The 20,996-nt window shown below is 32.7% G+C and overlaps 1 protein-coding gene across 15 annotated transcripts in view; it reads left to right on the top strand.

Moving 5' to 3' along the window:
- The window catches only part of AKAP9 (A-kinase anchoring protein 9), a 168,538-nt gene that overhangs the window by 53,285 nt on the left and 94,257 nt on the right, over positions 1-20,996 (top strand). For 13 of the 15 annotated variants that reach the window (XM_010959466.3, XM_045519937.2, XM_045519936.2 and 10 more), the window contains exons 5-13: positions 3,324-3,377; positions 3,747-3,917; positions 4,719-4,874; positions 5,519-5,716; positions 8,519-10,897; positions 13,864-14,077; positions 16,432-16,511; positions 18,796-18,931; positions 19,662-19,747. In XM_010959466.3, coding sequence (XP_010957768.3) covers positions 3,324-3,377; positions 3,747-3,917; positions 4,719-4,874; positions 5,519-5,716; positions 8,519-10,897; positions 13,864-14,077; positions 16,432-16,511; positions 18,796-18,931; positions 19,662-19,747 — 3,474 coding nt within the window. The remainder of the gene's footprint in view (positions 1-3,323; positions 3,378-3,746; positions 3,918-4,718; positions 4,875-5,518; positions 5,717-8,518; positions 10,898-13,863; positions 14,078-16,431; positions 16,512-18,795; positions 18,932-19,661; positions 19,748-20,996) is intronic. The other 2 variants (XM_045519929.2, XM_045519934.2) reach the window with 2 other exon arrangements.

Genomic DNA, 20,996 nt, shown 5'->3' with positions numbered 1-20,996 from the left:
CATAGGGAAATAAGGTGATGTAAAAGAGCAGGGTCTTTGGAGCCAAGAAGTACTGTGTTCAGATTTCAGCTTCATCACCTCTGAGTTGTATGAACTTGGACACATCACTTAAAATCTGAAATACAGTTTCCTTACCTGTAAAATGGGGGAAATAATGTCTGTTTCATGGGGTAGTTTTGAGGTCTATTTGATATTTTTGGTATATAAAAAACGATCAGCAAAGCATGTTGTTTTTTTTTAATTGCCCTTCAATAGAAATATGCTTTTCCTCACACTAAGTTTATATGAAATGAGTGATGAGAATTCTTTTAACAAATTATTCTTAGGAGGATTTCAGATTCTGATACTATATATTTAATTAGAAATTATCTTGGAAATTTTATGTATATAGATATGATATGAGTTTAATGTTCTTGACTTCTGTGGCTAGTATGTTCCTTGGATTGAAAACTGGATTCAGGTCTCAAAAGAATTAGATGATTTTATCCTATGACCTACCTAAGATCTGTTCTGAATAAAGATATATCCAATTATATATACTAGAGGAATCAGACTAAATAAAAAATACCCTTCTTACAAATTAAATTATACATAGTCTTTTCAGTTCTCGATGAAGGGACATTTCATATGCAGAATGCCATATTTACATGAAAAAAAATTCTTTTTTGACTTAAACAGCAGTTGTTTATTTTCTCAAAGTTCTGGAGACTGGGAAGTCCAAGATCAAGGTGTGGGCACAGTCAGTTCTTGGTGAGATCTCTCTTCCCAGCTGATAGATAGCCATCTTCTCCTGTCTACTAGCCAGAAGAACTCCTTCTGAGTCCTGAGCTACCAGTAAAACCTGGACGAGTATAAACACTAGGGGATCCAGACTCACCACCATCTGTGATTTGAGAACCATGTAGCGCTTATCTCTGTGATACTACAGAGGCCACTCACCATCCCTCCTCCTCCCACGCATCCTGCTGAGTCTGAGATGCTGGTAGTGGCTACCAGATATGGAAACGATTCCTACTGCCTTTGCATGTCTATATTCTGGAAAACCTCAAATTGAGAATTTCATTTAAATTGATTGTGGGTAGGTGGTGATTCTGAGTGCCAAACAGCTATTGATTGAGTAGCTCCTATGCTCCAGGCTCTGGATAAAGCAGGATGTTCAGATAATATCACTCTCCCAAAGCTTGTATGCTCATCTGCAGTGGTAGTCCTGTTACTGGCTGTGGTCCTTGGGGTTACCAAACGCAAGTTTGTATGCCTGACACACAGTGAGGCCAAAAATACCGAAATGTCAAGAGTTTGAAGCAGAGAAAAGTTTACTGCTGAGCCGAGCAAGGAGAATGACTGGCTTATGCCCAGAAAACCCCAAACTGCATGAAATATTTTTTATTAAACCCTTTGAGCAGAGTTATTTGGAGAAAGTAGGAGATGCTATAGGCAACATACAGAGATAAGACAAGTAAATAAATATGTTTTGCTATGTACAGAAAGATGAAATGATAGTAGGGCATACACTCTTATTATGGATTTCATTAGATTATTCAGTACTTCTTAATGAAGTCACTTGTGTGATTCATGACATTTATGAAATGACTGGCTGGAGTTGGAGACATAGCCTATGGCAACAAATTAACATTAACTTGGCCTTTCAGCTTTTACTTCGGTTTCTTTTTTTTCCTCTCTCCCCCTGCCTCAGCTTTATTGAGGTATATTTGACAATTAAAATTTGTATATATTGACAGTGTACAGTGTGGTGTTTGATATTCATCTTTGAATAAAAGACCTTAACCTTGTTATTTACTTGGCTTCAACTCAAGAGTCAGCTAGGCATGTTGAACTTCTATAGTTTTCATGAACTTTATGAACCATCAGATTCTTCTTATTTTTATTAAAACATTCATTATTAATATTTTTGTATGTACTGCAAATTAAGTATATTAAGAATATGGTATTAATTGTAAATAGTGAGTTACTCTTTTATGTTTTTAAATTGATGTTCATTGAAAGGAAAAGTTTCTGTATTATGACCATTTTATGGTTATAAAATAAAAGTGACCCTTCCTCTGATTCTTTCTGAATAGCAATATTTTTATGAGAGGATACTTACCTCTACAGAACATTTTAAAATTTATAATGTACCTTAATTGTACTTTCCCAAATCTTCAAGTTGTCTTTATAGATTGAGTAAATCTATGAATTCAAAAAGAATGTGTTAATATAAAGGTTAAATAACTTTAACAAATGCCACAATAAAGAAGACATTGAGAAAGTTTAAGCTTTTTTTTAAGTTGAAGGAGTCTGTTAATCTAATCTTCATGTTTCATGTTATTAATTTACTTTCATATTATGGTTTACTGAACATTGTGCTAGAAGGCTAATATAAGAAGAGGAGATAAATGCTCTACCCTTTAGATATCAGTAAAATAATTATCTATATTAAATAGAATAATTTATTGCTAACTATTAATGATCCTAATAATCTGTTGAGTGTATTCTAACTTTGAAATATAGTTTGTTCTAGTTTAGTTCTGGCATATACTCTTTTATTACCTATTTACATGATATCAATTTTAAAAAATTATTAATATTGACAAGATTGTAAGATGTAAGCAGGGATGAAGTTCAGTTGTACACTGTTAGGGGGAAAGAGAGAATTATTAAATAGATTAATTTGAAATTAATCTCCCAGCAGGTCAGCCCCAGCAACATTCTGCCATTCTGCCATGCTCCTCCTCTACCACAAAATGTCTGTGGTAGACATACATATTCTGAAAAATCTCCACATCTGTCAGGGTTGGCAGGTTATCTTAGTAGTACCCCCAGGGGAAAGTTCTAGAGGGAGGGTTCCTTACCTCTTCATCTCCTCCTACTTCTTCACCTTCTTACCAGCCTTCAATGAATTTGCACAGTATGCAGTTTTACTTCCATATGAATAGGGCTTCATCAAAAAACAATTACTTAAATGATTTTAAGGCAGTGTTTTTGTAAAAGAGGATCTCGTAACGAGGTTTATAGTTATCTTTCTGAAGACAAAATAGAAACTGCACTTAGAACTTTAGAACTTTAATTCACTTAAATGAAAATGTATAGTACAGTGTCTTTTGCATTGTAAACACTCAATTGTTTGAGGAGTTACTAGCATTTGAAATGGTCATAATGTCTTTTAGATGTTTAAATTGAATCACTCTGTCTGCTTTTCCCAGTGAGGCATTTTCCTTGGGCATAAAAAAAAAATGCATGAATACAGTTAGCACATATAATGACTATTAGCTTTAAATAAAATTCTATCTAAAATCATAATATTTCAGGAGATTGTTTTTATACAGGTAAATGGTTGCAGTTTTGTGATGAGAACAGAAAAGCCTACAGATTTATTAAGGGTACAGTATTTAAAACTACTCATAATACTAATGTTTTATTCTATTTAAAACCATTTGGCTTACTAACGAGCTTTTTCTTGCATGCACTTTTTTCTGTGTATGATTTCTAAATGCTTTTAATGTATAACACAACAAAGTTATCCACCTTTTGTGATAAAACACAATTGTAAGAGAATTTGCAGATGTCTAGTTTTTGCTCTTTTGAGGTATATGTATCACATTAACAACAAAGTAATTTGCCATATCAGTAAATTCTCAGGTGATGAGTGATGTTTTAGAGTGGACTTTGCTATGGGATTCAGTTTTTGAATCCCTCTTCCTAAGGGAATGTTGCTGGTACTCTATTATTAAAAATCTGGATTGGTTTAGGAAGAAGAATTTGGTGTTGATGATTCTTACTCTGAACATGGAGCACAGTACAATCAGACCCACCTAGAAATGATGGAAAATGAATTGGCAGAGAAACAACATGAGGTTGAAGAGCTAAACAGAGAATTAGAAGAAATGAGGGCCACCTATGGGACTGAAGGACTGCAGCAGGTATGTTTACCTTATGTGGCTTTTAGTTTGTTACAAAACAAAAGTAGGAAATTTGTGTGATAGTGTATATGTACATTCTTTAAAGATGGATTTTTTAAAATGGTAACTTAAAGTCGCCTTATGATATTTGTCCTTTTACATGTCATAAACAACCTCACGTAAAACTCGGACTCTGTTACAAATAGGGCTAATATAATGTGGATATTGTATTTAACTTTATGAGATAGCTAGGCTAAAATCACTTCAGTAGGGATAGATGTTTTTGTAATCAGCCTGAGAGAAAATTATGGAACCACATGAATACATTATGACAAACTCATTAAAAATGTCAGTGAATCTTTGTAAAGTTAACTTCTTGTGGTTCAGATGACATCTATTGTTTGTGGCAGTCACTTTTGAAAACAAGGTGAAATAAGACATTGATTAGGATGATAAAGTACATTTCAGTTTCATACTCTCCAGAAATAAGTGAAGCTTAAACACGTCTATGATGATGATGCGTACAGATTGGGGCATCCCTAAAAGTAAAGGCACTTATCCTTCTAGAAGTAGATACATGGCTAAGTCAGACCTAATGTATTTTGTTCCTTAGTTCAGATAAATTTTTTAAAGTTGGTTTGTAAGTAAAGCTAATTCCTGTAAGCTAATAGCTTTCAAGTCTGGAAAAGTTTGCTTTACAAATTGTAATAATTCTGCCAGTGCCTTTTGAATATTGTATTTTTGAAGGAGTTACCTGAACTAATATTTAATTTTGTTTGAAAAGTAAGTCTAGCACTTTTTATTTTCACTGATGTCTTTTAGTTGCAAGAATTTGAAGCTGCCATTAAACAAAGAGATGGCATCATAACCCAGCTTACTGCTAATTTACAACAAGCAAGAAGAGAAAAGGATGAGACAATGAGAGAATTTTTAGAGTTGACGGAACAAAGTCAAAAATTACAGATTCAATTCCAACATGTAAGTATTACTAATAAAACAAAATGTATTAGATTTTTAGTAATGAATTAACTTTTTTCATACTTTACAGAACAAATATAAATTTGTTTAAAAGCCATTTACTTATGGTGTATCATGTTGGAAAAACAAGTGAATACCTCTTGTTATGTTAACCAGAAATTTAATTCATGCTTCTTGAGTGGTTTCATGCTATCGTTTTATTTGAACTTCTTCCTCATCTGTATTTTAAAATCCTACAAAATCTTGTAAGTCTGATAAGGTGAATTTTTGCAGACATTAACCTGTAGTCAACCTTTGCCAACTCTGGTATGATTTTATTTTAGTTAAGTTCTAAAATCTAAGTGTACTGAATACATTCTACTTACCTTTAATTAGAGTCATGGCAGTGTAATCGTATTAATCAAGATTTCTGATGACAAGTAACAAAAAATAATTTGAAATGGCTTAAACAAAAGAGAATTTATCAGCTTAGATAGTATACCCTTCTTATCAGCTTTGGCAGCATATTTGCTGGCGTCTCAAGCTTGTGAATCTAGCACAGTTTCCAGAGAGCAACTGTGAGCTGAGTAATACCCTAAATGATGCCTGTTCCTTAGTGCCGTCACTTAAGAATTGAATACTTTGGGCTTCTTTTTATTTTCAAGTTACAGGCTAGTGAAACGCTGAGAAACAGCACTCATAGTAGCACAGCTGCAGATTTACTACAAGCCAAACAACAGATCCTCACTCATCAGCAACAGCTGGAAGAACAAGACCATCTATTAGAAGATTATCACAAAAAGAAAGAAGACTTCAAAATGCAAATTAGTTTCTTACAAGAGAAAATTAGAACATATGAAATGGTATGTTTATTTTAAGGAAATCAACCAGTGTGTTTTACAATTAACTTTAAAGTTTTTTATGCAAATATTTATCTTTCTGTTATACACATGAATCATAAAATTTCATAATTAAGAAAAGTTCTTTAAGTATGTAAAATAATTTTATTTCAAAGCAATTGGGAATCTCAATAATAGGTTTTAAGATAATACTCATAACTGAGTTCCTTGAAAGTGATCCGCCTGTGTTAAACTGAGTTTTCAGGAGAATCTATAACCAGAAGTTTTGTCCTTTTTTTCTTTTCATGAAATTCTGAAAATGTTTTCTTCATGAAATGAAGTTTTATAGATTTTAATTAGAAAAAAATCAGATCTCTTTATTCACGGAGTTATGTTTTATAGAGTTGCCTGAAACACTTATTTAATAAATAATGCTTCTAGGGGAGATACATATACACATACATACACACACATATATGTCATGTAGATTATAGTCTTAAATCCTAAAAACAACTCACCCTGGTGGATTATATTTTGTTTAATTTTCAGAAGAGAAAATGAAGGTTAGAAGTATTAAGTGTCTTGCCTGAGGCTACCCCTCCCCCCCAACAGTTGCCAGAATCAGGATTCAAACCCCATGCAGGTGACCCAGAGCCAGAATTTTTTGCATTACACTGCACTGCCCCCTACCTTCGCCATCCTTGCAGTGTCCATCCTTGTCCTCTCCACATGAGAGATAAAACAAGAAGACAGAGTGTGATATCAAGCTGCCTTGATGTCAGCTGGAATCATGTCTAGCAACCCAAATCTTTTACCACCTTGTAAACTTCTGCAAATGACTGCGAGTAATGATTTGGGGATTACAAAATAAATGTAAGCAAGTAGGCAAATTTGCAAATTGAAATCTGTGAATAATGAGGACACACAGTACACACAATGCAGTACTTTTTATAAACTTAGAAGGTTCTTCTGGAAGAGGTTGAGAAATTAACAAGAAAGACTGTTGTTTGGATAATAATAAAAGTATTAGCTAGCATTTATTTTTATTTACTTGGTACCAGGCAGTATTCAAAGCATCTTACACATACTGAGTCATCACAACAAACTTATGAGGTCAAGATACCATTATCATTCCCCTTTTACAGATGAGGACACCAAGGCAAAGCATGATGAAATAAATTGCCCAAGTATACAGGTAATAAATTGGTATAGCCAGATTTCAAAAATAGGTAATCTGATTTCAGAGACTGTCTCTTAGGAAAGTAGGAAATACACAATTGTAAGATATTTAAATTATGAAATGGACATACTTTACAACCATGGTAATTTTGAAATCAGAATGTTTACAGAATGCCTGTTTTATATCAGGCTCTTGAAAGAGAGAGTGATGCTTAAATGTGCTTTTTTGTCTTCACTGAAACCAATGGTTTAGTAGGGCATGTATGCAAGACACCACAAAACAAGGATATGGATGAAAAGTGTTTTGAAAGTTCTTGATAGGTCTGGCTTCATAAGGGAAGTGATTCAGTAGGCCTTAGCAGGGAGTTGATATTCGAGGTAGGTCTGTAACTTGGAACAATTCTCTTTTAATTGTGTTTTGTTTCCTCCATAATTGGTGTAATAATGGCACATAGCATATACGTAATACTTATTTCGTAAATAAGTGACTAAATTATTAATCTGAACTGATGAGATGGGGAAAACATTTTAGACAGGGTGGAGTGTGCATAAAGATCCAGACCAAAACACGTTAAAACATATATAGGAATTAAAAAATAGTTTAACGAGAAAACAGTAGTTTTTGGAAGTGAGTCTTCAGGAGATAAGAGTTGAAAGGAAGTCAAGGCCAAGGTTGGAAGAGCCTAGAAATTGGATTTTATTGTATTTATTAAATTATATTCAGTAGGCTGTATAATTTGTGATTATTTAAAGTTCAAGTAATTCATTTTCATAGGGGGAATAACCTTTGTTTATTTGAATGTTAGCAAGAATACTTCTGTTATCAGTCCTTTTTTCATTAAATGTATTTTTTTTTTCCTTTTTTCCCTCTTTGAATTAATCCTCCTGAATAGTAGTTTCATTAGAACATCTGAGGGAATATGGCATTAGGATGGTAGTTGGAACTGTCTTGGTCTCTGAAGCAGCTGCATTGAATGTTTCAGTAGCATTCTCTTTGTCCTAATCCTCTGAACTTCACATGGTACATTAGTCACAGGCAAAGACTGTATTTCCTACTCCCTCAGGTCTGTTTCCAAAAAATAGAAGGATTGTATCCTTAACCACAGAGCTGTCTTTTTTTTGTAAAACAATATAAGTGGTTTAAAGCCATGTACTTTGAAGTAAATGGCGCTAAAAGAAATGAACCATGAATTTGTATTATTTAATAGTTGAAGGAAGAATTGTTTGCAGTAATATCAGGTGTTGCACAATTTTGAGTTGAACTGTAAAGAATACATAGTACTCTAGCTATTGAAAATACTAATTACTTAGATTATGGATCAGTTAATAAGAAAGATGAAAATATGCTGGTTTAGACGCATTTTAATCCAACTGAATTTTTAAATTAAAAAATGTAATCATAAAAATGTAAGAACATTTCTTCCTCCCAAGGAGGCCAACCCTGCTGTAATGTTTGCTCATAAGTAGTGTTGGCTACACAAGTCCTGTGTCTCATTGACTTGAGAAAAATTAAGGGGCAGGCCCAGCAGTTACTTTTATAGAATAATGTAAAAAGTATTCTATCAGTCTTTTGATAATGGGGTTAAATGATACAAGTTACTAGGAACTAAAAATGCCATTTTTATATTTACCTTTTTTCTTTCTAAGGAACAGGATAAAAAAGTAGAAAGCTCAAATAAAGAAATACAGGAAAAGGAGGCAGTCATTGAAGAATTAAATGCAAAAATTATAGAAGAAGAAAAAAAATCTCTAGAGCTAAAAGATAAAGTAACAACTGCTGATAAATTACTAGAAGAATTACAAGAACAGGTTGTACAAAAGAAGCAAGAGATAAAAAATATGAAATTAGAGCTGACTAATTCCAAGCAAAAGGAAAGACAGTGTTCTGAGGAAATAAAGCAGTTAATGGGGACAGTTGAAGAACTTCAGAAGAAAAATCATAAAGATAGTCAATTTGAAATTGATATCCTACAAAGAATGGAACAAGAAACGCAAAGAAAGTTAGAACAACTCCGGGCGGAGCTGGATGAGATGTATGGGCAGCAGATAGTGCAGATGAAACAAGAGTTGATAAAACAACACATGTCACAGATAGATGAACTGAAAACACGACATAAGGGAGAAATGGAGAATGCTCTAAGATCATACCCAAATACTACAATTAATGAAGATCAAATAAAGTTAATGAATATGGCAATAAATGAACTGAATATAAAATTGCAAGATACTAACTCTCAAAAGGAAAAACTCAAGGAAGAACTAGGAGTAATTTCAGGGGAAAAGTCTGCTTTACAGAGACAGCTTGAAGACCTTTTTGAAGAATTGAGCTTTTCAAGGGAGCAGATTCAGAGGGCTAGACAGACAATAGCTGAACAAGAAAGTAAACTCAGTGAAGCACACAAGTCCCTTAGTACAGTGGAAGATTTGAAAGCTGAGATTGTTTCTGCATCTGAATCCAGGAAGGAGCTAGAATTAAAGCATGAAGCAGAAGTTACAAATTATAAGATAAAGCTTGAAATGTTAGAAAGAGAAAAGAATGCTGTATTAGACAGAATGGCTGAATCACAAGAAGCTGAGCTAGAGAGGCTGAGGACACAGCTTCTGTTTAGTCATGAAGAAGAACTTTCCAAACTGAAGGAAGATTTGGAAATTGAGCATCGAATAAATATTGAAAAACTTAAAGATAACTTAGGCATTCACTATAAGCAGCAGATAGATGGCTTACAGAATGAAATGAGTCAAAAGATAGAAACCATGCAGTTTGAAAAAGACAATTTGATAACTAAGCAGAATCAATTAATTTTGGAAATTTCAAATCTAAAAGATTTACAGCAGTCCCTTATGAATTCAAAATCAGAAGAAATGACTTTTCAAATCAATGAACTTCAAAAAGAAATTGAAATACTCAGACAAGAAGAAAAGGAGAAGGGTACCCTTGAACAAGAAGTTCAAGAATTACAACTGAAAACTGAATTATTGGAGAAACAAATGAAGGAAAAAGAGGATGACCTTCAAGAAAAATTTGCACAACTTGAAGCAGAGAATAGCATTCTTAAAGATGAAAAGAAAGCCCTTGAAGACATGCTGAAAATATATACTCCTGCTAACCAAGAAGAAAGATTAATTTTCATAGACTCCATTAAGTCCAGGTCCAAAGACTGTAACTGGGAAAAAGAAATAGAAATACTTACAGAGGAAAATGAGGACCTCAAAAAACAATGTATTCAGCTAACTGAAGAGATTGAAAAGCAAAGGAACACTTTTTCATTTGCTGAAAAAAATTTTGAAGTTAACTATCAAGAGTTACAGGAGGATTATGCTTGCCTTCTCAAGGTAAAAACTGATTTGGAAGACAGTAAAAATAAACAAGAAGTAGAGTATAAAAGTAAGCTTAAAGCTCTTAGTGAAGAGCTTCATCATTTACAAAGAGTAAATACAACTACAGTGAAAATGAAAACTTCAGTCTTTGACGATGACAAAACTTTTATAGCAGAACCTTTGGAAACTGGTGAGGTTGTTGAGAAAGATACAACAGAACTTATGGAAAAACTTGAGATAACTAAGCGAGAAAAATTAGAACTGTCGGAGAGACTGTCTGATCTTTCTGAACAATTAAAACAGAAACATGGTGAGATTACTTTTCTAAGTGAAGAAGTTAAATCTTTAAAGCAAGAAAAAGAGCAAGTTTTATTGAGATGTAGAGAGCTAGAAATCATAATTAACTGTAATAGGACAGAAAATGTAAATTTGTGTGATGTCCATTTAAGCTCTTCAGAAGATGGAGTTTTGAGAAGCAGGGATTTTGGAGGGTCAGTTTCTAAAATAAATAAAGATTTTGGTGAAGATTCAGAAATAATGGAAGAAGAGAAAATTGCTTTTGAAAATATGACTCTTGGAAAAGAAAACAAGCAAGAACAGGTTTTGGATCACTTGCCGTTAGTGACAAATGAATCATCTCCCGGGGCAGCTGAACCAAGTGAAAATGATAAACTTCAGCGGGAGCTCAGTGTACTTAAATCAGAACAGGTATGTTTATTATGTATATATGCTAAAGTGTACACTTCATACTAAAAGTGTTCATCTTCATAAAGCATAAATAACTTCCTTACATGAGAATGAAAGTAGACCCTGTAGTCTAATTCTCATTTGGGCCTGTCATTTATTTCTCATTTCTTTTTATTTATTTTTTTCTTAAATGTTGTTGCCTGTCATTTAGTTCATCTATATTATACATTCTGCTCAGGAAATAAAACATAGTAATGGTTTCACATTGTCTCTGAGAAAGGAGTTTAACTTTGTTGAGAGTCTGAGCTTTAGAAAAGTTATTCTGTAATATTGTCTGGTAATCTCAAAGATTGGTTTCAGAGTTTCATATTCATATTTATATTGGTGTTTTTTCCAGATTCCACAACTAAAAATGAACTCTTAAACTTTATGGTACTCCATATAGTTGTTCAGTAGTTATGAAACTATATTTCTGAGGGGAAAAAAAATTCAATTTAAGTCCTAGAGTTTTCTCAGAGTTTTGTTATACCTAAAGAGGGAGGAAAAAGTAGTAGTCTACAGTTAAAAGAATGCATGTAATGAATAGTAATAGATTACTCTTGACAATTTGTATTTGCTGGACACTGAAATGAGAAGTAACAGGAAAATTCTGTCGTGTATAATGGTGCTAACTAAAGCTTTATTGTGTCTTCATTTCTGCAAAAAGTATTTATTGAATCTCTTGCCAGGTAAAGGAGTGCAGTGGCAAAAAAGAGAAAGAAGGTTTCTGTTCTCAAAAATCATATATTCTAGTAAGGGAGGCAGTCAGTAAATGAAGACATCAAGTAGAATAGTTAGAAATAGTGGTATTTTTTAAAGGAAAGTGAAACATATAATGTGATAGAGAATGATTGGTAGTGGTGGTGGCAGTATTAAATAGGGTCGCGAGGAAAGGGCTCTTGAAAGAATTGACTTTTAAACTGCTATTTGAATGACAGGGAGAAGCCTACCACATGCATATTAGACAATTGTGAAGACACAGATGAGTTTGAGGAACAGAGTAAAGGCATGTTTAGATGAGTTTGAGAGAGGGAGAGTGGAAGAAGAAGAGTTAAAAGAAGGAAGAGACCAGATTTTGGAGAGCCTTATAAACTTTGTAAGAAGTTGAGATTTTATTCTATATATAGTAGGAAGCCATTTGAAAGTTTTTTCTTTTTACTTCTAATAAATATATTCACATTTATAATGTTATATCAGATGTAAAAATATTGTACATTTTAATCACCAAAATAGAGTTAAGAAGTTGAAATTGTATAACTATTAATGATTTGTTAAATATTTGAAATTGTTTTCAGAATCATAATATGGTTTTAATTCAATTACTCCTAAAAATGCCAGAGATCATATAAATTTTTTTAAAAAGTATTACTGGGAGAGGACCTAAATTTGAAGCTGTCAAAATGGTCAAATTTTCTCAGTAAGAGTTTTCTCTAACTAGAGACGTTTTCAGTGACATTCAGATACAGTCTCTTTAACATTAACTTGTATAAAGTAAACGGAGGCAAACATGTAAGCTGTCCTTGCCCACTCATCACTGCCAAGACAAACTCCTCTAGTGTAGGGTGACGTGTTAGGTGTGTGTTTGTGGAGGGAAGCTCACAGAAGAAATTGAGCAATAATTTACACAACAATTACACATAAGAGCTTAGAAGTAATGCTGAGATGACAAAAATTACTTCTACTCTTGGGACTAAGCCAATTGACTGATAAAGATGAAAAGATACTTTCAGGATTATAATTGACATAAAATAGCATTTTATACCTATCAGATTGGCAAAATAAGTCTCAGTAAAAAATGTGATGAGAAGATGGGGAGATGAGTGCTCACCTACACTATTAAATATTAGTGTAAATTGTATATTATATAAAATATAAAATCATATGAAAGTAATTTCTTAAAGTTTTATGTAGTTAACGTACATTATCTGTAACTCAGCATTTACATTTCTAGGCAGTACTCAGTATAGTCTCTTACCAGCAGCATCAGCATCACTTGGAAACAGGTTAAAGTTCAAATGCTGGGGCCCACACCAGACCTCCTGAACTAGAAACTCTGGAGGAAGGGCCCAGAAGTCTGGTTTAATAAGCATTCCAGGTGATTCTGATGTGTGCTAAAGTTTGAGAACCACTACACTAGAGAACCACTAGCATATCTGTACAAGGGCATGTGCATAAGAATTTATTGCAGTGTTTTTTGAAATATCAGTATGTTAGAAATAATTCAGTTGATCTCTAAAAATTGTGATATATTCATATGTATTATATTAACCACAGTTAGAATTCATCTATATTACAGGTGCAGGTTGGAGGTAAATCTTAGAAGCACTGAATGAGAAGGGCAATTTAAAATCAATATTATTTTGCACCATTTATGCACATTTTTAAAAACACAAAATATAATGTATTGTTTATAGGTGCATTAAGAAGTAAGAGTATAAGAAAATAACTGAAATTGCAACAAATCTGTGAAAATCATGGCCTCTGGGGAAAGAGAAATGGGAACACAGTAGATTAAATTATATCTGTGTTTTCTTTCTAAACCAAAAAAATGTGTAGAGAGAAGAGGAAAAAAAAAGACAAAATAATTGTTAAATTGGGGTGTGCATACATAAGTGTTTATTAAACTTTATTATAATTTATAATTCATTATTATAGTTCTTTATTTGAATTATTATTTTTAAACAAAAATTAAAGATGGGGCATAAAGCTATACCACATACCAAAATTTGCTGTGAAGTTAAAGCAATGAAAATATTTGGCTATTTTCCTTGAAAAAGACAGCTAGATTAGTGCAAAAGAGTAAGTGAGAAAAAAATTAAATTAGACTTCTCTTATATGAAGTTTTTAAACTGATTTCATGTATTTCCCCCCCTTGTAATAAAAAAAAAGATAAATCATTTGACTTGTCATTAAAAAATTTTCTAACTGATACATTAATTTGCTTTAAGAATGATTTAAGGCTACAAATGGAAGCTCAGCGTATATGCCTCTCTCTGGTTTATTCAACGCATGTGGATCAGGTTCGTGAATTTATGGAAAATGAAAAAGATAAAGCTCTTTGCAGTCTTAAGGAGGAGCTTATTTCTGCTCAAGAGGAAAAGGTCAAGGAACTTCAGAAAATACACCAGCTAGAGCTACAGAATATAAAAACACAAAAAACAGGTAAATGGTTTCTAACAAAATTATAAGTACTATGAAGCAAATAAGTATCACTTAGAGCCTGCCACTCCATGATTCTGTTTTTACCGTAGACCCTATAGAGGAACATATTTTAATCCTGGACATTTGTTCATCTAATCATTGGATATTCATTTCTGTGCTTGAAAAATCTAAAAATACTGCATCATTTTCTTCCAGGCAGTCAACAATCCAATGGGAAAACAACTAAAATAAACTCTTAAATATAGACTATTTCTATAATAGAAACAGGACAATTTCTGTAATAGAAGAATGAACAGAGAGAATGGAAGAAGAGAGGAGAAAATCTAGTACTTCCTGGGAGGATGAGTAGGATGAGGCAGGAGGCAGGAGTAGAGAGGTTGGAATTTTAGGGAAGGCCCTTGAATCTTAAACATAGAGGTGTGATAGACTGCATCCGTTTTGAAAAATTGAGAGTTTAACGTGTATGAAAAGTAGTGGGGGATAAAGCTCAGAAAAGTGGCAGGAGCTTGATCAGAAGAAGCTTCATATACCCTGACTGAAGCATGTTTAAGCTTTATGCTATTGATGATAAGACCTGCTGCAGGATTTTTAAATAGTGGGAGTAACATAGTAAGACTTTTATTTTAAGATGATACCATTGCAGCAAACAAGGGGAGGTGATAAGTGATGGGAAGTCCAGTTAAGCAACTTTGGTAGTGATTCTGTTAACAATAAGATGTTGAACTAAAATGTCATTGGGGATGGAGAGAGAAGGAAAATTTGAGAGTTAAAGAGGTAGGTTGTAGTCTGCAGTTAATTTTTTTGTTGTTGTGGGTTTTTTTTTTTAATAGCTGTTTATATTAACTCTTAATGTCTTTACCTACTAATCTTTTTTTCACTTTTCAGTTTTATTAGGTAGCATTATTACAATTTGACTACACATATACAGTATGTTGCATGTAAATACACATATACAATATACTGCACATATTTTTAAATTTACATATATGTACTGTTCATTGTTTCTAAGAATATTTAGAGCTTTAGCTTCTTAAACTTACATAGTTATCAAAGGAATAAAGCCAACCACAAAATAAGGATTAATTCAAAAATATACATACACCCCACTGTTAACAGCAACATTATTTATAATTCCAAGACGTGGAAGTATCCTAAGTGCACATCAGTAGATGAATGGATAAAGAAGATGCAGCAGATATATATAATGCAATACAACTCACCCATGAGAAAGAAGGATATTTTGCCATTAGTCTGCAGTAAAAGGAAGAGGAATTGAGAATGATCCCTAAGTTTCTAGCTTGAGTAACTGGTTAGAGGATGGCTCCTGTCATAAAGAGGATATAAGGAGTAAATTTGTGAGAAAAATAATGAATCCAGCTTAGAACATTGAGTTAAAAATACCTGTTGAGTTTGAAGAAGAGATGTCTAGTAGGCAGTTAAAAATAGATGACTGAAACACAAGAAGGAGGATTAGACTCAAGATAAAGATTTTGTAAATCAGCCGATCATTTGAGGCCAAGGACAAGAATGAGGTGCCCTGGGAGACTGTAGGGTGAGCCAGAAGACTAGGATGGCACTGTGGGAATCAACTTTTAAGGAACTTCCAGTGGAAGACTAGTTGCAGTTGGCCTTTATCCCTAATAATTATTTAATTACTCAGTTAACTAGACTTCCTCTTTACTCTTGACAGATCTGCCTTTGGGAATGAGGTATCTCGTAAGTTTGGAATTGTTCTGTTGAACAGAGTAGAATTTAAAGAATGGCTTAAATAAGAATACCATACTTTTTCACTTCAGGAGTTCTTTGAGTTTGAATTTAAAAAGATTTTAAGCATGTGTTGTTTTTATTGGTATCCTCTTCAGATAGAATCTGTCCAGTGTTTCTCAAACTACATGTTAATTAACAGGTCCATTAATGGGTGATGAAGTCACTTTAGTGAGTAATGACCAGCTCTTTTTTTTCCTTTCTTAATAAATGGAAAAATACAGTAGAATAGAAAACATGAGAGTGCATAGCATATAGAAAGACTAAACATTGATTCTTTGAAATTTTTGTTTTAGTTTTATATGGATGTATGTAATAGGTTATGCTGTATGATGTGTTTCTTGGATTGGATTGTAGTAAAACAAAAAATTTGTAAGTCACTGCTTTGTACCATTTTGTAGGATATAAATTGAAAATCCTACAAATTATGTGAGACAGTTTACATTGAGTAGTACAAAATAATTTTGAAAGAAATAAGGAATTTAAAACTAATCTTATTTCTTGGAAGCTTCTAGTTGATATAGGTTTAATATGAAAATATTTTTTAAGTATGTAAATTGAGCATCTTAATGCAATATCTCTTCTTTTAGGTGATCAAATGAAGCCTTTACAAATGCTTATTGGAGAACTTCGCAAGGCAGTGTCTGAAGAGTGTTCTCATTTTACACAAGTAAGATATTAATTACAAAGTACTTTTAGACACAAAATGCTATATTTTAAGTTACAATTAATTTGATAAGCAGAGTCATCCAAATTAGTTTTCCCTATTATCTCACTTCAGAACTGTACTTAGAAAATATTCCTGAGTTTTTAAATTTGAAATGAACATTTAATTTTTTTTCTTGCTAATCAGTTTGCAACAGAAGAAATTCAGGTTAATTATCTCAGCAGCAAAATACACAAAAGGTACACTAAAAAAAAAAATAGAACAGTAGAGCCTTAAGCAGGTCTGTTTCCTACCCCTGCCCACTTTGGTAGTTGAGTGAATTTGATGACTTACCTGAGTATCTTGTACAAGACCAGTGAGAGAAGATTTCACACTTCAGATTGCCAGTATTTGAAAACTCTAATTATACTGAGTATAATTTTATTTGTGATGATTGGGTGAAATCGGAGATCTTCTACATAGCTGCTGGAAGTGTACTATCTTGAGAAGCAGATTGGTAAGGTATATTGTTAAACATATGTACATCACACAACCCAGGCATTTACTTCTACTTAGGCTTACATATGTGCACAGCGAGATATGTTCACTGCAGGAGTGCCTGTGTTAAAAATTGGAAACAGCTCAGATTTCCATCTGCAGGCAAATGAATGAATAAATTGTGATATATCCATACAATGGAGCAGTGTTTGGTATGTGTACTAATGTCAATAAATCTCAGAAGAAAAAAGGATAAAAACATGTGTGTTAGAGTAATCACCTCTCAGCAGAGGGAGGTGAATGAAATGGGTAAACGTGCTTAATGCAGAGAGCTTCAAATCTATATGTAATGTTCAATTTCTTTTTAAAAGTATGTATATAATATGACAAAATACTAGTGTTTGTTGTAGCTAGGAGATAGATGAACTGTCTTTCCTGCATATTTGAAATAGTTCAAAATTTAAAATACATGCCTAGGCTTGTCCCAGATCTCCATCCCCACCTGTGTATTTGTAAATTGAAGAGGGAAAAGGGTGATATTATTTGGGACAGGTAGAGCTGCCTTACTGATTCTGATTACCTATAGAATAGTAGAAAAATGGTATTCAGGACAATGAAAAAGTCAAAAATAACCACGCTAAATGTGTGAATTATTCATTCAGTCTGTACCTCTGCTGAAGGATTCTGTCATGGTCCTTTCATATCCATTATTGATAGTCAGTACATATGGAAAGAAGGCCCCAGTCATAGTAGTTTATTTAAAAGCTAACTGTATCTTATTTTCTTCCATTAATATCTTTACCTGACCCCTATCTCAAGTTAAAATATGAATCAGCTTATTGTAATGGAGAGGTCCCCTGGAGTTCATCATGAAACCTGATTTGTCACTAATCATTGATGTTACCATGGACTAGTTACTTCATCTTTCTGAGTCTGTTGCTTTATCTGTAAATTGGGTGATCATTCAGGTTTCTACCATCCTTAATCAAGTTATCAATTTATGATAAAATTCTACCTTAGGGACTGTGTTGAAAATTTAATGAACTCAATTATTAATAGACAATATAGTTTAATTTTAAGGCAGATCTCAAGAAATAGCAACAATAAACAAATTGATTTTATTAGCCTAGAAGTTGTTGATTGATATTTCCAGTTGCGTGAGGGGCAAAGGTGAAACTTATTTAGAGGGTTTATCAGATGATTATAGGGCATGTGTCATAAGTGATGATAGAATTGTCTGTTGCTCAGGAGAAAAACCAGAATAATTTGTCAAATATTTTTAATTTTTTTGTGTGTATAAACCACAAAATACTGTTCTCTTATGTTACAGAAAAATGTGTGACTGTAATCTCCTACTTCATGTATTATAATTTCTATAGAATTTGTAGACTACTTTCTAGTCATCATTTTTTGAACTAACATCCGTTTGGTATTTTTTCAAGGATAGTTGACATTACAGAGGTAACATCAGAAAAGTGTCCAAGCTAGAAAGTGGTAAAGTGCAAGATATATTCATTATTAGAAGCAGAAAAAATTATAGTTTTGATAGATATATTTGATATATTTTGTAGATAATGAATATTATCAATATTCCTGGTATAAGAATAATTTCATGTCCTGTATATAAAGAGAAAAGACTTGGGCTATTTCTTTTGCAGATTGATTTGGTGTGTATGGAAGAGTATTTGCTTACTGATTTTTCAGTGCCATTTTGACTGCCTTTTACGTATAGGAAAATAACATTTAATGAGCTTTAGAGGCAAATATCAAAATTTTAATTCCATAAAATACCTAATTTTGTTGTCAACAGACTTTTTGCAACGTGCTTGGTAAACATACTCCTGCTCTGAAATGTGAAGTAAATGTAGAAGAGAAAGAGACTTCTGGTGTTCACACTCCTGAAAATCAAGAACTAGAATTGCAAGATTATAGATGTGAAGTTCAAGGTAGTAAAGGCTTTACCACATTATTGAACAGATTATTTAATTTTCTTAAATGACTTGATAAACTTTTCCCTTTGATTCATTACTTAATCATTTAGGCAGTTTGAGTTTATCATATAAACATCTTATTTTTTCAAATTTCGTGAAATCTTATACTTAACGTACATTTTTATTTTTACAATGCAATAATTGTGGTATAAAGAGAACCAAAGCTGTCTACAAGTTTCCTTGTCTCTTTATCCTCTACTCCTCTATTTCCATCTTTTTCCTCACTGTGATTTGTAATTTTATACCATAATAAAAACCTTTAAATGTTATTGTATTTATTGCATAAGTTTATGTCAGTGCTCTGTTTTTTTAAAGGAATAAAAAGACATACAATTATCTTTCTTAATAAGAATCCTATTTTAGTTTAGTTTTACAAATTGCAACTTCAATTTTTTGTGTTCCTTCACAGATAAAATGTTTCCTGTCTCTGTTTGTTTGTATAAATAATGGACAAAATGTGTACAAATTAGTGTACAAAAAGAAATTAACATATTTTAATACGAAGTTGTTGGGTTATTTGTAGCAAGTGTTTCATATTAATGAGATTTTAATTATTGGCTACTAAATATATGAATTTTACTTCTAGCTGGCAACTTTCTAAAATTAGGAAAAGAATAATCCTTACTGAAAGAAGCAGACTCTTACTGTGGAGTGAAATTATTATAATTGTTTGTTTGTCATTTAGATTTTCAAGAAAACATGCAGACCCTTCTCAACAAAGTAAATGAGGAATACAACAAACTCTTGGTACTTCAGTCACAATTAAGTAAGGTCTGTGAAATGGAAAATATAATATTTGCATTTATTATATTACATGCTATTTTGTAAGCTGCTTCTTTAACCAAGAATTTCTAAAATAAGTGAACATGAAAAGAAAATTAAGGAAAAATGATACATGTTTATAGTATCAGTGAACTGAAGGAATTTCTGCAATTTGAATACTCTTTATCCCTTTAGAGGATTTTTGAAATCATGATAAAGTTAAAATATATATAAAATGTCAAGCTGTGAACTTTGTCAAGCAGTTGCATTTAATTTTACATATAACATTTTAAAGCAATGAATCTGTTTTTAAAAATAGTAATTAGTTTAATTGTTTAGAACATAGCTAGTTAGTTTCACATGGTGTTATATATATATATAATTTCCTTTAAGCAGTTGTCTTAGAAATGTGTGTATAGAAAGAAAACTAGTTAAGAGAGTATAGATGGCATAATGTAATTTATTAACTGTATCAGAAAACAACTTAAATAACATATATTAGCAAAGATAAATGTTGGAATTTCATGTTCTTCTTCCTCCTTCTCTTCCCCTCCCTCTTTTTTTCCCTTTCTGTTTTACCCCTATTTCCTTTCCTCTCTCCTCTTTTTGTGCAGTTAAAGCACAACCTTATCCAGCCTTTCCTAAAACTTGTAAACCTATCCTGGTTTCTTATAGATAACTTTTTTAGGAGGGCAAGTGGATAGATAAAACCCCTTCTTTAACTCTACCTTTCTCTACAATCGCTAGTTTTCTTTCTCCTTCCCTTAACAGCCAAAACTTTGACCCCTATTTAGAATCACCATACCATTTTCTAACCAATACTCTTTGTAGTCTAGATTTCTTCTTTTTCTGCTACCCTTATTGTGCCTCTAAGCACCCTTCTTCTCTACTTGGACTTGGGTTCTGAGGGCTGCTAAGACAATTAGATGGTGATGTGGTTTGGTGACATTACATTATCATGGCCTCTGACCTCCGGATCACTTGACAGTTCTTTTATGTGGCCATTTATCCTCTCATAATCCCCTCAGTAGATACTACCTAACTTTACAACTTTCTTCAAGTCATGCATTCCATTTCTAGTGCCCTTTTTTCTTTGCAGATGGCCTTATTTCCTATTTTTCTGTGAGTGTAAAAGTGAGCTGTCAATTATAAATGATCTCATCTTACTACATCTAGACCAGATGTATTTCTTTAAATCTGCAAATACCCTAATTTATTTTCCTTCTGTCTCAGAAGAAGTTATCCCTTTTCATAACCA

Source organism: Camelus bactrianus, chromosome 7 (assembly GCF_048773025.1).
Source record: "Camelus bactrianus isolate YW-2024 breed Bactrian camel chromosome 7, ASM4877302v1, whole genome shotgun sequence".
NCBI lineage: Eukaryota > Metazoa > Chordata > Mammalia > Artiodactyla > Camelidae > Camelus > Camelus bactrianus.
The sequence above is the reverse complement of the archived record's forward strand: the minus strand, read 5'-3'. Positions and strand labels throughout refer to the sequence as shown.